General features: G+C 45.9%; 2 protein-coding genes, 1 long non-coding RNA gene and 1 pseudogene across 3 annotated transcripts; 3 read left to right on the plus strand and 1 right to left on the minus strand.

The window, feature by feature from the left end:
- Positions 1-511: 511 nt before the first annotated feature.
- Positions 512-2,158, minus strand: LOC123059052 (uncharacterized). The gene is made up of 3 exons (XR_006427358.1): positions 2,113-2,158; positions 643-751; positions 512-552 (listed from the first exon to the last, which is right to left on the minus strand). It is a non-coding gene; the product is annotated as an uncharacterized lncRNA (long non-coding RNA).
- A 661-nt stretch (positions 2,159-2,819) lies between these two features.
- On the plus strand, positions 2,820-5,039 carry LOC123063146 (50S ribosomal protein L27, chloroplastic). Its single transcript, XM_044486888.1, has 3 exons — positions 2,820-3,207; positions 4,563-4,664; positions 4,746-5,039. Exons 1-3 carry the CDS (start codon positions 2,929-2,931, stop codon positions 4,920-4,922), a joined length of 558 nt encoding a protein of 185 aa, XP_044342823.1. The 5' UTR covers positions 2,820-2,928; the 3' UTR covers positions 4,923-5,039.
- Positions 5,040-9,044: 4,005 nt separating this feature from the next.
- On the plus strand, positions 9,045-10,051 carry LOC123059053 (uncharacterized). Its single transcript, XM_044481700.1, has one exon. The coding sequence runs from the start codon at positions 9,154-9,156 to the stop codon at positions 9,724-9,726; it is 573 nt and encodes a 190-aa protein (XP_044337635.1). The 5' UTR covers positions 9,045-9,153; the 3' UTR covers positions 9,727-10,051.
- A 1,138-nt stretch (positions 10,052-11,189) lies between these two features.
- LOC123057137 (uncharacterized) overlaps positions 11,190-12,185 on the plus strand; it is a 1,546-nt pseudogene continuing 550 nt past the window's right edge.

Raw genomic sequence — 12,185 nt, forward strand, 5'->3', positions numbered from 1 at the left:
AAACTAAAGACATGCATCATGGTACAAGTTGACTTCCGTGATAATACAATCTATTGTTTCCGAACCAAGATTTCAATAGTAAAAATCTATTCTAGAGGAACTACAACTTCCATGCCACAACAGAGATAACAAGTACCTTCCATATCTTGTTATTGTTGACCTGAAATAGCTAAGTCCAGCATCACCTTGTGATAACTCAACCTAAGAAAAGGAAAAATTGAAAAATTCAAGATCAAATTGGCAGAACATAAAAAACCCTTTCAGAAAAATAAAAAAACCCTAACAGTATTTACAGTGAATTCAACTTTGATTTTAAGTTGCCAATCAAATCAGAAAACGTACTGCCTTTTGGCAATCATATAATGTGAAACAGCGCCTGATAAACAAAGGTTATTGCAGGACATGTTTATAGACACAAAAGCGGCAGCAAGCACAAAATTTGGTGCAAACAACCTCATTGTGTGTAGCTTGGTGAAAAGCAACTCAATGTTATCGGACCTTGCAGTTCTGGCAAAGGAATGTCAGTGTCTCATAATAAAAAATGTCAGACATCTGCAAGTAAAAAGGAAGCTCAAGATGATCAATACTCCCATGCAATGTAGTAGTAAATAAATAGGAAAACATTAAAAAAAGGTGCCTGACCTGGTTGCTGTAAATGCGGGATGTGCTTTGTAAGGCGAAGTTTTGAAGGATCATCCATACCAAGATGCTGTGCAACTTTCTCAACAACATATATGTGGAACGTTTTGATCTACAAGTATGAAAGTAAAATCAGTTATCAGTACTTTTTTATGTGAGAAGTCAATGTGTTAAATGAAGGTTCAGAGATTCCTGGCACATACAGTTCTAGAGAGTTATCAAGCAATCTGAAATGCAAAACCTATAGATAGCAGCAATCATTTTCTTCTCAGTAAAAAAAACCATTATACAACAACTGTAATGAGCTTTTGAAAATAAGTAAAATAAAACAGCCTCGTGTATATATGACAATCACTATTGAAGGAACATCAAACACCAGACTAGCACACAACTACAAGTGGCACACAAATTAAGAGATCACACAGAATTAAGAATCGCCTATCTTCCCTGAATCAACTAGATTAAAAACGTAATGTTCCACTCCTCTGCTCTACTACTACGAATCTTAGTAAGGGCCCGTTCGGAAGCAGTCCACGAGCTGGCTTACGAAAATCACTCCGAGAAGCCACACCAAACGGCTCCACTTCGAGAATCTGGCTCCGCGGAGACGAGGATTCGGCAGTGCAAAAATCACGGAGACGAGAAGCTGCCCTGGTGCACTGCCGAACGGCTCATTTCGGAAGCCAGCGAGCTTTGGAACGGGGCCTAAATAGTATGATTAACATTAATAAAGGGAAAGGTTTGAAATACAATCTTGGTAAAACAAAATGCCATCCATTTTGTGACAAGAAACTTATTCTACAGTATCACCCTGCACAGAAAAGCACCGTCTTTTTTGCAATTCGGGGAGCATGTCAGTCTCAACTGGAGCTGAATTTCCAACATACAACTTCCTTGCCCCACCTGAAGCTGCTACACTAGCTTGGTAAAACAAAAAGTCTTCCATTTTGTGACTATACCTGGCCATACCTCGGGCCGGGCCGGGCCTAGCCAAGCCCGACGAAAAAAACCCAGGCCCGAGCCTGGCCCGGCCCGGCCATCGGGCCTGTTTTCTGGGCCCGAGCCCGGCCCGAACACGTAAAATCCCGTCGGGCTTCGGGCCGGCCCGACCCGACCTTCAGAGAAATGCAAAAACGACGGGCCCGAGCCCGGCCCGGCCCAGCCTTCGGGCTCAAAATCTAGGCCCGAGCCCGGCCTAGGGGCAGCGTCGGGCTTTTTCGGGCCGGGCCGGCCGGGCCGGGCTTTCCATGGCCAGGTATATTTGTGACAAGAAACTTATTCTACAGCATCACCCTGCACAAAAAAGCAGAGTCTGTTTTGCAATGTGGGGAGCATGCCGGTCTCAGTTGGAGCTGGATTTCCAACATACAACTTCCTTGGCCCACCTGAAGCTGCTACACTAGACTTGAAGAAGCGCCACCGGTTGACCAAGAAGCAGGATTTAGGTTGGATCGGGCGGTCCAGATTGCATACCTATTGGTTCAGATGCGTTCAGGCGGCGCCGGCGGCTTTGGGGCTTGCCGCTGAGCTGGCTCCGGTGATCCTTGCTCCTCGGGAAGGCGTCCAAGAGATTTGCCTTGAGTCGGCGATTCCGTTTCTATCTTGGGAGACGTCGGTGGTGTTCTCTGGCGTCGGCTGGGCTCTGTCGAAGCTGTGGCGGCGCCGACGAGTACTCCAGCTCGATTTGGAGCTCGGATTCGAGAGGTTCGGCTTGACCGGCGGTTCCGTTGCTCTCCTTGGAAACGGCAGTGGTGATCTCTGGCGTCGGCTGGGCTCGGCCGGAGCTGTGGCGGTGGCGGCGGCAGCGGCACCGCAAGAAATTGGAGCTCGGATTCGAAGGGTTTCGAGGGCTGCGGACTCGGGTCGAGGTGCGGTGGAGCGCCTCCATTCATGCAGGGATCGAGAGGCGGCGCGGGGCTACACGGCGAGGCGGTGCTCGGGCCGGACTCCGCCATGGAGGTGGACACCGGCTCGGGGTCGGGGATGACATGCCGGTCCGGGCGTCAGCGGGAGAGGGGGTATGGTTCAATGACGGGTGGGATCAAGGGCTGGCGTCATTGCTGACGTGCGCGCTTGGGGACAGACTCGGTCTTGCTGGCCAGGGCCTGCTGGGTTGCAGCTGCGCGCGCAGCGCTCTTCACACCAGGCTCAAACCTAGCGTGCAGCCCAGTACATTCAGCCCACTGACGGCCCACGACCCCACCCTTATCACCTCATCTTCTTTCCCCTGCGCAGAGTGTCTGCTGCCGTTGCTGGCTTGCTGCTGCTGCGTTTCTCCGAGCGACAGAAATGGCGTTCACGCTGGTGGGAGCCTTCAAGGGCCTGTCCCTCGCGTCCTCCTCCTCCTTCCTCCGCGGCGACCGCGCCGCGCTCCCCGGCGGCACCACCGGGGGCGTGGGCGTGGCGACGCTGCCGGCGCGCGGGCTGACCATCCAGATGGCGCACAAGAAGGGGGCCGGAAGCACCAAGAACGGCAGGGACTCCAAGGGCCAGCGCCTCGGGGTCAAGATTTACGGCGACCAGCTCGCCAAGCCCGGCGCCATCATCATCCGCCAGCGCGGCACCAAGGTCTCCCTCTCTGCTCCTGTCTGTCTGTACGCCCCGTCCATTCTCCCTCCCGCTTGCTCTCGGCTCCTGTCAGTGAGTAAGGCGCTTCTGACTGGTGCACAATGGGGAATTCCGGTGAAATGCTAGTGTACATAACTAAAAACTAAATACTGTGCGGTACTAGTACTTCGGGATACGAAATTGATTTTCAGTGCTAGGGGATTTGTGGAGATTGGATTGTGGTGAGGCAAGACTGTGTATACTACAGGTCAGGGAATGACAGGGCTTAGATTAGGTGTGCTTGTCATCGTCGTTGCGGCGCTCAGCGGTTCCTGCTGGCTCTGGCATTGTCCACATTTTCAGTTTTTTCTGTCAGACAAAAGTACGAACCTACTTGTTCAGAGTATAATGTTTGGTCCCTGTTTTAGCTGTATACTACTGCAAGCATCATCCATTCATTTCAAAAGGAACTCGCACCTGTGATCTGTAGTCACTAGTCAGCTAATCATTTTGCAGGTAGCAGCTTAGAAGCTGCTATATTCATGTTATCTTGGTTGAATGCTTACTTCATACTCCCTCCGTTCCAAAATAGATGACTCAACTTTGTTAAGTTAGTACAAAGTTGAGCCATCTATTTTGGAACGGAGGGAGTACTTGTGAATGGCATGAGTGCATGACTATGTGGTGGTAAATTGGCAATGACCATGTTGTGAGTGGCATGACTATTCATTCGTTTAGATAAAACCATGGCGATGACCATGTTGTAAAGAGACTTTAATTGCTACTCCCTCCGCTCAAGCTGGGACACTTTCTTCCGATCGGAGGGAGTATGTCACTCTTTACATGGCCACATGTAGTACAAGCTTGCAAGTATGGTGGCCTCTAGTTATGCTCTTTCAGAAGCCGTGGGTACCGATATCCACCAAGTCTAAATTCTGAAAGGGCAGACAATAGTACTTTCGGAGCGCATAGTACTCCTGTAATAAATTGGCTTTATGCATCATCGATGCAGAGCCGGGGCAATAAAGCTTCCACTTTCTAGAAAAAGGAATTACTACACTCTTCAGAAGCAATGGGCACTGATATCTACCAAGTCTAAATTCTGCAAGGGCAGAAAAAAAGGGAATACTTTCTGTGTACATAGTAATTTTATCTGTTCTGAGTGATCATTCAGTGTGCAAATGCAATTTCCTTCCCAACTTTTGTGCTATTTACCTGAACCGTGAGTTTAACATGACTTTCGGTCTTTTGAGACCATGCACTATTCATAAAGTAGGTTCACATTGGTGTACGAAAAGTGCACATTTTATAAGCCGCAACCAAACGTGTCTCCATGTTTTGCGTTTTCTTATTTGCATGTATGCTGAACTTTTCAGGTTTATCCTGGAAATAATGTTGGAATGGGCAAGGATCACACCCTCTTTTCCTTGATTGATGGACTTGTCAAGTTTGAGAAATATGGACCGGACAGGAAAAAGGTCAGAGTCACTAGTTACTGGATCTAGTTGGGTTTCAGCGGAATACCAGATATATGAATATGCTGTTATTTTCTTTTACAGGTAAGCGTCTACCCATATGAGAAACAGCCTGAGAACCCAAACAGTTACAGAGCAAGGAAGAGAGAGAACTTCCGCTTGCAGCGCGAACGCTTGAAGGCCAGAGCAGAGGGAACTTATGAACCAGAATTGGTATTGGCAGCTGCAGATGCAAGTGTTGAGGTCAATGCAGACTGCTGATAGGTTTACTGTAATGTATTTCTCTTTTTACAAAATCCATGCTTGACAAATCTTTCTCAAATGTAAATCATCAACTGCAAGATGAATGCAAGTTCAGCACTCCAGCTTCATTTTAAATTTTAGCTGTGTCCTGTCTATATTGTGTTTTCGGGATATTACACTTCCGGGAACAGGTAGGCCAACTTCCCACAAACTCCACGTAATATTGTGATGGTGCCAATGAATCCAAACAATCATTACTGGGGTGTGTTATCTGGTTAAGGTCGTATTAGGAGTGACTTTCCAGAGGCTCCCTTTGCAGAAAAGTTTCTTTTGGTGTGTAGGGATCTAAACGGTTTTAGTCTAGTTGGTGCATGCAAGACAACCAGATTCCCTGCATTTATGTCTATTATGGCTACCTTGAGAAACATAAATTTCTGATAAAGTAAATTGATTTGTCAATATTTAGAGATGGTAACATTACATTTGGTGAAAACAAAAAGGCAAAAATAGTAGTAGCAGACACTAGTTCTGCTAAGTATTAGAGAGAAAACAAGGAAGTTTAGGTTTTGTTTTATGGAACCTTATGGATTAGGTGTTAATTATCTATCCAACAAAGAAATATAGTAAGGGTGCATTTCTTTAGTATTTTGGCCTCTCTTTTGTGTCTCATAGGGCAGCAAATACGCCACACACCTAATTATTAGAGATAAAACAAGGAAGTTTAGGTTTTGTTTTATGGAACCTTATGGATTAGGTGCTGATTATCTGCCCAACAAGAAATATAGAAAGGGGCATTTCTATAGTGTTTTGGCCCCTCTTTTGTGTCTCATGGTTTAGTCTATCAGCCATGCTCAAGCAAAGCATGGAGGGGCATGATAGAGCTCAGGTGGGCTTTTTGTCAAATAAAATTGGCCTACCAAAGGGTAGATGGGACCCTTTTGTTGCCTTCTCGACTCTAAGGCCACAAGTCTTCATCAAAGAAACAACACAAAGAAAAGGAAAGGGCAATGGAATCAAGAAGCATGATCCTTGTTTACTCTCTCTTCTCTGTGCCATCCTATAACCCAGGAGCTAGCAGCAATGGTGAACGATGGTGCCAAGACAAGCATTATTGAGAGCCCACCATGTTTTTCGACAAGCTTTGTGCAAGTTGGATGATGGAGAGGGACACAAAGTATGTCAATTACTGGATCTTTTTGCTCTTTCAGTGTCCCCATATGCTTCTCGCGTGTGGAATCTTGAAAAGGAATCAGTATTGGCATTGCATGGTACCAATAAGTCTAAAATCATGTGTCGTGGTCTCTTTTGACACCCAAAGATTACCATGCTGACAGGGCCTATTAACACAGTATTGGGAGCCATCTGACACATTTTAAGTCACAGTTTGTTTTCCCAGTTACATATGCCGATGATAATGATGCAACTTGCAGAATAAATACTGCTTCATTACCCTCACCCTTGGCATCAAAGTTCATTAAAGTAATGCAACAATATGATCTGTTGCCATACATTGGGTCAATAACCTTAGGAAACCAATAACTTTAGATGAGTTAAGCATGTGCAGTGTCTGAAATGGCTGTACTGCAGATTCACCGAGCCCTTGGTGCCATCTCTTTATCTCTTGTCACATTTCTAGGACCTTTCAAATGTTCTTTTCATGATGGTTGATTTCTAGAATGCATATCCATCAGTGATTTTGCGTGATCTACTTTGTTGAGTAGATTATTACTGAGATCTAAGCGTATTATCCATATATTTTTTCTCATAAATATCAGAATTGACCTGGCAAGCATGAGTTTTTCTACTATGATTCTGTAAACCAAATTCATGAAAATGGTTGTCTGTTCACGGTGTAGAAGACAGTGTTGACCTGCTCGATGCAACTTTATTGAATTAATTTCAGTCATTTCTTGCTGACAGTAATACATAGTGGGCATAAAAACTAAAACCCATACATATTTTTTGCAAGAATCCCATTTGCATAATTCCATTTGTTTGCTGTATAGAGCTGCTTAACACTGGATTTTAGTGTAAAACTACAAATAAGGAATGAGATGAAGAATTCCTTGATGTGCCCCTGTCTATTTTCTTGTAACTACCTTAGTCCCCCTAGATAATGTATATAACAAAGTGTAGATACGGGCTTGCAGCCTTGCACCAATAGCTAAAGCACTTGAAGAATCATCTGTTAGGTGCAGATCCTGCGTCTGAAGCTCGTGAGATCTCAAGGATCTTCTAATTGGGGAATGGAACTTCTCTGCATTGTTGAAAGAGCCTTGTTCATCTAAAGAGAGCGGGCAAAGCTAATAACCAAGAAAGCACTTCCAACCTTCACCCCATGAATGGACTTCAAGAGAGAACTTTGTGTTTCAGGGTAGGAGGGCACCAATGGAATCATCCAGCCATCACCCATGCAGCCATGCTTACCTCAAGTTCTTCCTTTTCACACAGACTCCACACTCCACACCACATAATAGTAAAGCTAATATGGATCCACCAACTGCTAATAATAATCTTTTGTCAAGCATTGGGCTCCTTTCATCTGCTCAATTATGAGAGTAAAGCGCATTTTGCTGGTGTGGAGACCATAATTCCAGAACCATTCCTGTCTTGCAATGCATGGCATATTGCCATGACAGGCAAATTGCAGGGACAAACAAACACCTTTGTGGTGCCTACTTGGTGGCTTGCCCAATGCCCAAGAGTCAAGACTGATCAGTCACACTGGCACACTTGCACTCAATTAACAGGCACCTCACCAGTCTTGTTAAAGAGAGAAGCTGGGTCCTTGGGGGAAGGAGATAATGGGCACTACTGCACTGCACTAGTGTTTGTTGGACTGGACTGAAGTGAGCCTAACCCCATCTTTCCTTAGCCATCAAGTCTTCGGTTATTTGACGCAAGCGGTAGTTGCAACTTGCAGACTGTTTTGGTATAAGACGCCAAGTTTGTGTTGGATGTTCCGTGTTCGAACGATGCGACGGTCATAGATAGAGGACATCCTTTCTATGAAATTAGGAGAGTATACAGTTCTTAATCCTCACCTCCTCAGTTTACCTTTGATTTGATATAGAAACACAAGATCTCAGGATCTAACTTGAACCCCCGTGTTGCATTAGTTTACTAGAGGAAAACATGGAACATGGTTACTGAAAGGCTACTATATGATTCAGATGGTCCTAGTGCAAACATATTCGGGTAGAAACTTTTTAGCGTCGTAGACTGTTGTGTATTAATCTTGGCTTCTTGCTTAACCGGTCTTTTGTTTCTTTAGGCCACCAGTTAATTGAAAGCCATTGCCCTTTTATCACATGATGATCCCTTTCGGTCAGAGTTTACTACGCAACTTGGTACTATTTATGCGACTCGGTACGATCGTCTGCTTTCATAGCAAATTCACTAAAGTTGCTAATTACCAACTTGTTGGGTTTGAGTTCCAGACTGGAAGTACAGTTGAGCACTTGGTCATGGCAACATGACCTCCTGACACAAGGACCTCTTCTAGAGAATCCAAACCAACAACTTCATGTGCACTTGCACCAACTGTACGTCTGTACCACCAGGGTCTAGTTTCTAGAATGCATACCACATGAGCAGAAAGTTTCAGCAACCCTTGCCACTACTGGTTCTGAAGGTGAATCATCCATCCTCTACCATGAGTTCATAACTGCCAGAGAGGTCATACTTGCCAACTATTGGTACATGACATAGCTGTGGCCTGTGAAGCTTATCCATGTCCATTTAAGTGATTAATTCTACATGTTTTGTGACAGCTTGTTACTGTAGATCATCTGCAGTGAGCAAGAGCTTGAATACATGGAGTTTTGGAGGCATCCAAAGTTGTATAAATCCAGGTCACCAAAAGTCCAGGGATCAGGATCATGAGAGAGCAAAGGGGGCCCAAAGCAGAGCAAGGGAGGGAAAGGAAAAGAGAGGGGCAAGAGAAGGCAGACAGCCACCATATATCTTTTCTGACAGAGAAATGCCCCCACCCACAACACACCAATTTCATTCATTTGTTTATGAAATCCCAAAGTGCAAAAGCATCATGCATCTCTACCACCAGTAGGATAGAGATCTGTGTCCCTGCATGGTTGGTTGGCCCCTCTCTTCTGCCTTTCCATGGCCAGCCCCCCTCTCAAGCCACATATAAAACCCTTCACCACCCTGCCTCCCCCTCAGGCCTCCGCACCAGCTTCTTCAGCTGCATACATTTTCCATTGCAGGAGCTTGACTGCTGTCCAAAGAAATGGACCCCATCAGCATAGAGAAGATCAGGGCCATGAGGAAGTACAGGAGGAACAGGAAGCAGCAGCGGCTGCTCCCTGCCCTGGCACCTTACCTGGTGGCCACCTGTGGCGTCCTCTGCCTGCTGCTCACCAGCGCTGCCTGGTTCCCCAGGCTGTGCTCTCTCCTCGTCTCCTTCATCCTCACCACCCTCCCGGACCTGGCCACCGCCTTCCTGCTCAGCCCCAAGTGCCTCTTCGTCGTCGGCAACCTCATCGTCGCCTTCCTCATCGCCCAGTCTAGGCTATCTCCGAAGAGCCAGCTCGCTTCCGATGTGGATGTCGACGACGTCCACGAGGAGTACGTGAAGAGGAGCGTCGCACCGATGACCGCTAAGGCGACAGCTACCACGGTGGTGTTCACCGATCATGGCACCTCGGTTGAAGGAGTTTGGGAGGGAGAGAAGGAGAAGGAGGAGGAGGAGGGGGAGGAGCAGGGAGAGGAGGAGCTGGAGAAGAGAGTGGATGACTTCATTGCTAGGGTGAAGAGGCAGAGGAAGCTCGAAGGCAAGAGCTTCTTCGACACCGATCGATAGGTGACCATGCATGATCTGATTTGCCCTGGAGCTGGAAGATGCAACGTGCAAGAGAAGATTACGTCCAAATTAAGGATATGTAATGCTTTGTGCTACCATCCTTGCTTTTTATGTCTTGTTATTAATTAGGGTCAGTGGAAGAAGAAGAGGAGGAGGAAGAAGAACCGGTTCCAGTGTCTTCTCTTCTCACGATGTAGCTGGTTAATTCTGAGGCGTAGCAAATGCCCAGGGATTAGGCGGAGAGGAGGAGAGACAAGGAATGTGTGTGTGATCTTTGAAAAAGTTGAGAGAAAAAGAAGTGATGATGCCTATTGTCTTTCAGTTATCTTGCTTTGTGTCTAGCTGGTGGTCACAAAGCTGCCGGGATGACACAGGACGCACGCAAAAGCTCAGTGGCATGTATGAAGTGATCAAGTGTAAACTAGAGGTTGACACATGCATGAATGTACTTTCAGATCAGCTGCTAAATGACCGGTCGCCCTTTCACAGTAAATAATCCGGAAAATTAGTGATGGAAATAATGGTTCTATTGTACTACCAGCAAGAATTAAAAGTAGAGTCATGGTTTCATACTTCCATTGATAATATTAGTAGTCACATTATCCTGCCAGCAAGAAGTAAAGGAGGAGACATAAATAAATGGCGCAGTTGTTGATCCAAAGCTTTTTTTTCTCTTTCTTTACTGATAAAATAAGAAGATCACACGCAATGCTGATTGTTCAGCCATCATCATAATAATAGCTATATTATCCTGCCAGCAAGAACTAAAAGAGGAGACATGAAAAGGTGACGCAGGTGTTGATCCAAAGGCTTTCTCCCTTTTCATTTCAAATGTCAACAGTAAAATAATAAGATGACACGCAATGCTGAATGTGCAGGCATCATAATAGTGGCAAAAAAGACTACCGACTGCCTGCATATCAGCATATCTTCATATGCACATGCAGCTTTTTTTCTTGGGATTTATCAATGGCGCAAGACCAAAAGATGCAGTGGGTTTTGAGTTAAATATAAATACGGAGGGTACTATTCTGAGTGGTGGTTTTATCACGAGTGATGGGACCCCAACCACTTGTAGATGCTGCCGGGGAGCGCTTTTCCGGCTGCTGATTCGGACAGGCGATAGTACTGCACAATATATCGAAAGTGATGTTCTAATCCCGAGCTCAGGTGTACAATAAAAACAGAAAAGGTTCAAAAAATGAAATCTTTTTTGTGTGAAACTTTGACAAATGTTTTCTTAGCTTGTAAAATTTAATCACCAGATGACATTCGTGTAAAATGTGAAACCTGGCAGTTCGTTCTTGCGAAGATCTGTGTCCCTGCATGGTTGGTTGGCCCCTCTCTTCTGCCTTTCCATGGCCAGCATCCCCCCTCATTGCGGCCATAGCTTCTTGAGCCTCATCAGGTCTCTTGTGTGCTGTCCATTGCAAGAGCTTGACTACTCAACTGCAGTCCAAGAAATGGACCCCATCAGCATAGAGAAGATCAGCTGCTCCCCGCAAAAAAAACATAGAGAAGATCAGGGGCATGAGGAAATACAGGAGGAACAAGAAGCAGCATCAGCTGCTCCCTACCCTCGCACCGTACCTGATGGCCACCTGTGGCTTCCTCTGCCTGCTGCTCACCAGCCCTGCCTGGTTCCCGGACGCAGATTTTTTTGAGCACCTACACCCCGGCCCTGCTAGGCTGACCCTTCAATGTCGCTTTAAGATCTATGCCATCAACTAACTTTCTACATGAAATTATCTCCCTTTTGTTTCTCTCATATAGAACATGTCTTGAAGTTCAAACCTTTGCAGTGCGGCAAAGCTTGCGGCAAAGCTTTCTAACTATAATCTAGGATAAATCTTTCAGAATCTTTGGTCTGACATAAATACTAAAAATAATTTTTTTAATCAAACAAAACTTATTTTGTATATTTATGTTTGACCAAAAAATCTAAAAGTGTTATCCTAGATTCTAGTTAGAAAGCTTTGTCGTTCTACAAAGGTTTGACTTCAAGACATGTTCTATATGAGAGGAACAAAAAAAGAAATGTATTTACACGAATCGCCATGCGGGGAATGGATGGCTAGATAAGAAGGGCCTGAGAGCAGGTGCTCTAAAACATGTTTTTGCCTGGTTCCTAGGCTCTGCTTGCTCCTCGTCACCTTCCTCCCCAGTCCTCACCACCCTCCCTGACCTGGCCACGGCCTTCCTGCTCAGCCCCAAGTGCCTCTTCGTCGCCGACAACCTCATCGTCGCCTTCCTCATCGCCCAGTCTAGGCTAGCTCTGAAGAGCCAGCCCGCTTCCATCATGGATGTCGACAACATCCACGAGGAGTACGTGAAGAGGAGTGCCATGCCGATGACCACAAAGACGACTACTACCACGGTGGCGTTCTCTAATCAGTGTGCTTCGGTTGAAGCAGTTTGGGAGGGAGAGAAGGAGAGGGAAAAGGAGGAGGAGGAGGAGG

The sequence above is a fragment of the Triticum aestivum genome, chromosome 3A (assembly GCF_018294505.1).
Source record: "Triticum aestivum cultivar Chinese Spring chromosome 3A, IWGSC CS RefSeq v2.1, whole genome shotgun sequence".
NCBI lineage: Eukaryota > Viridiplantae > Streptophyta > Magnoliopsida > Poales > Poaceae > Triticum > Triticum aestivum.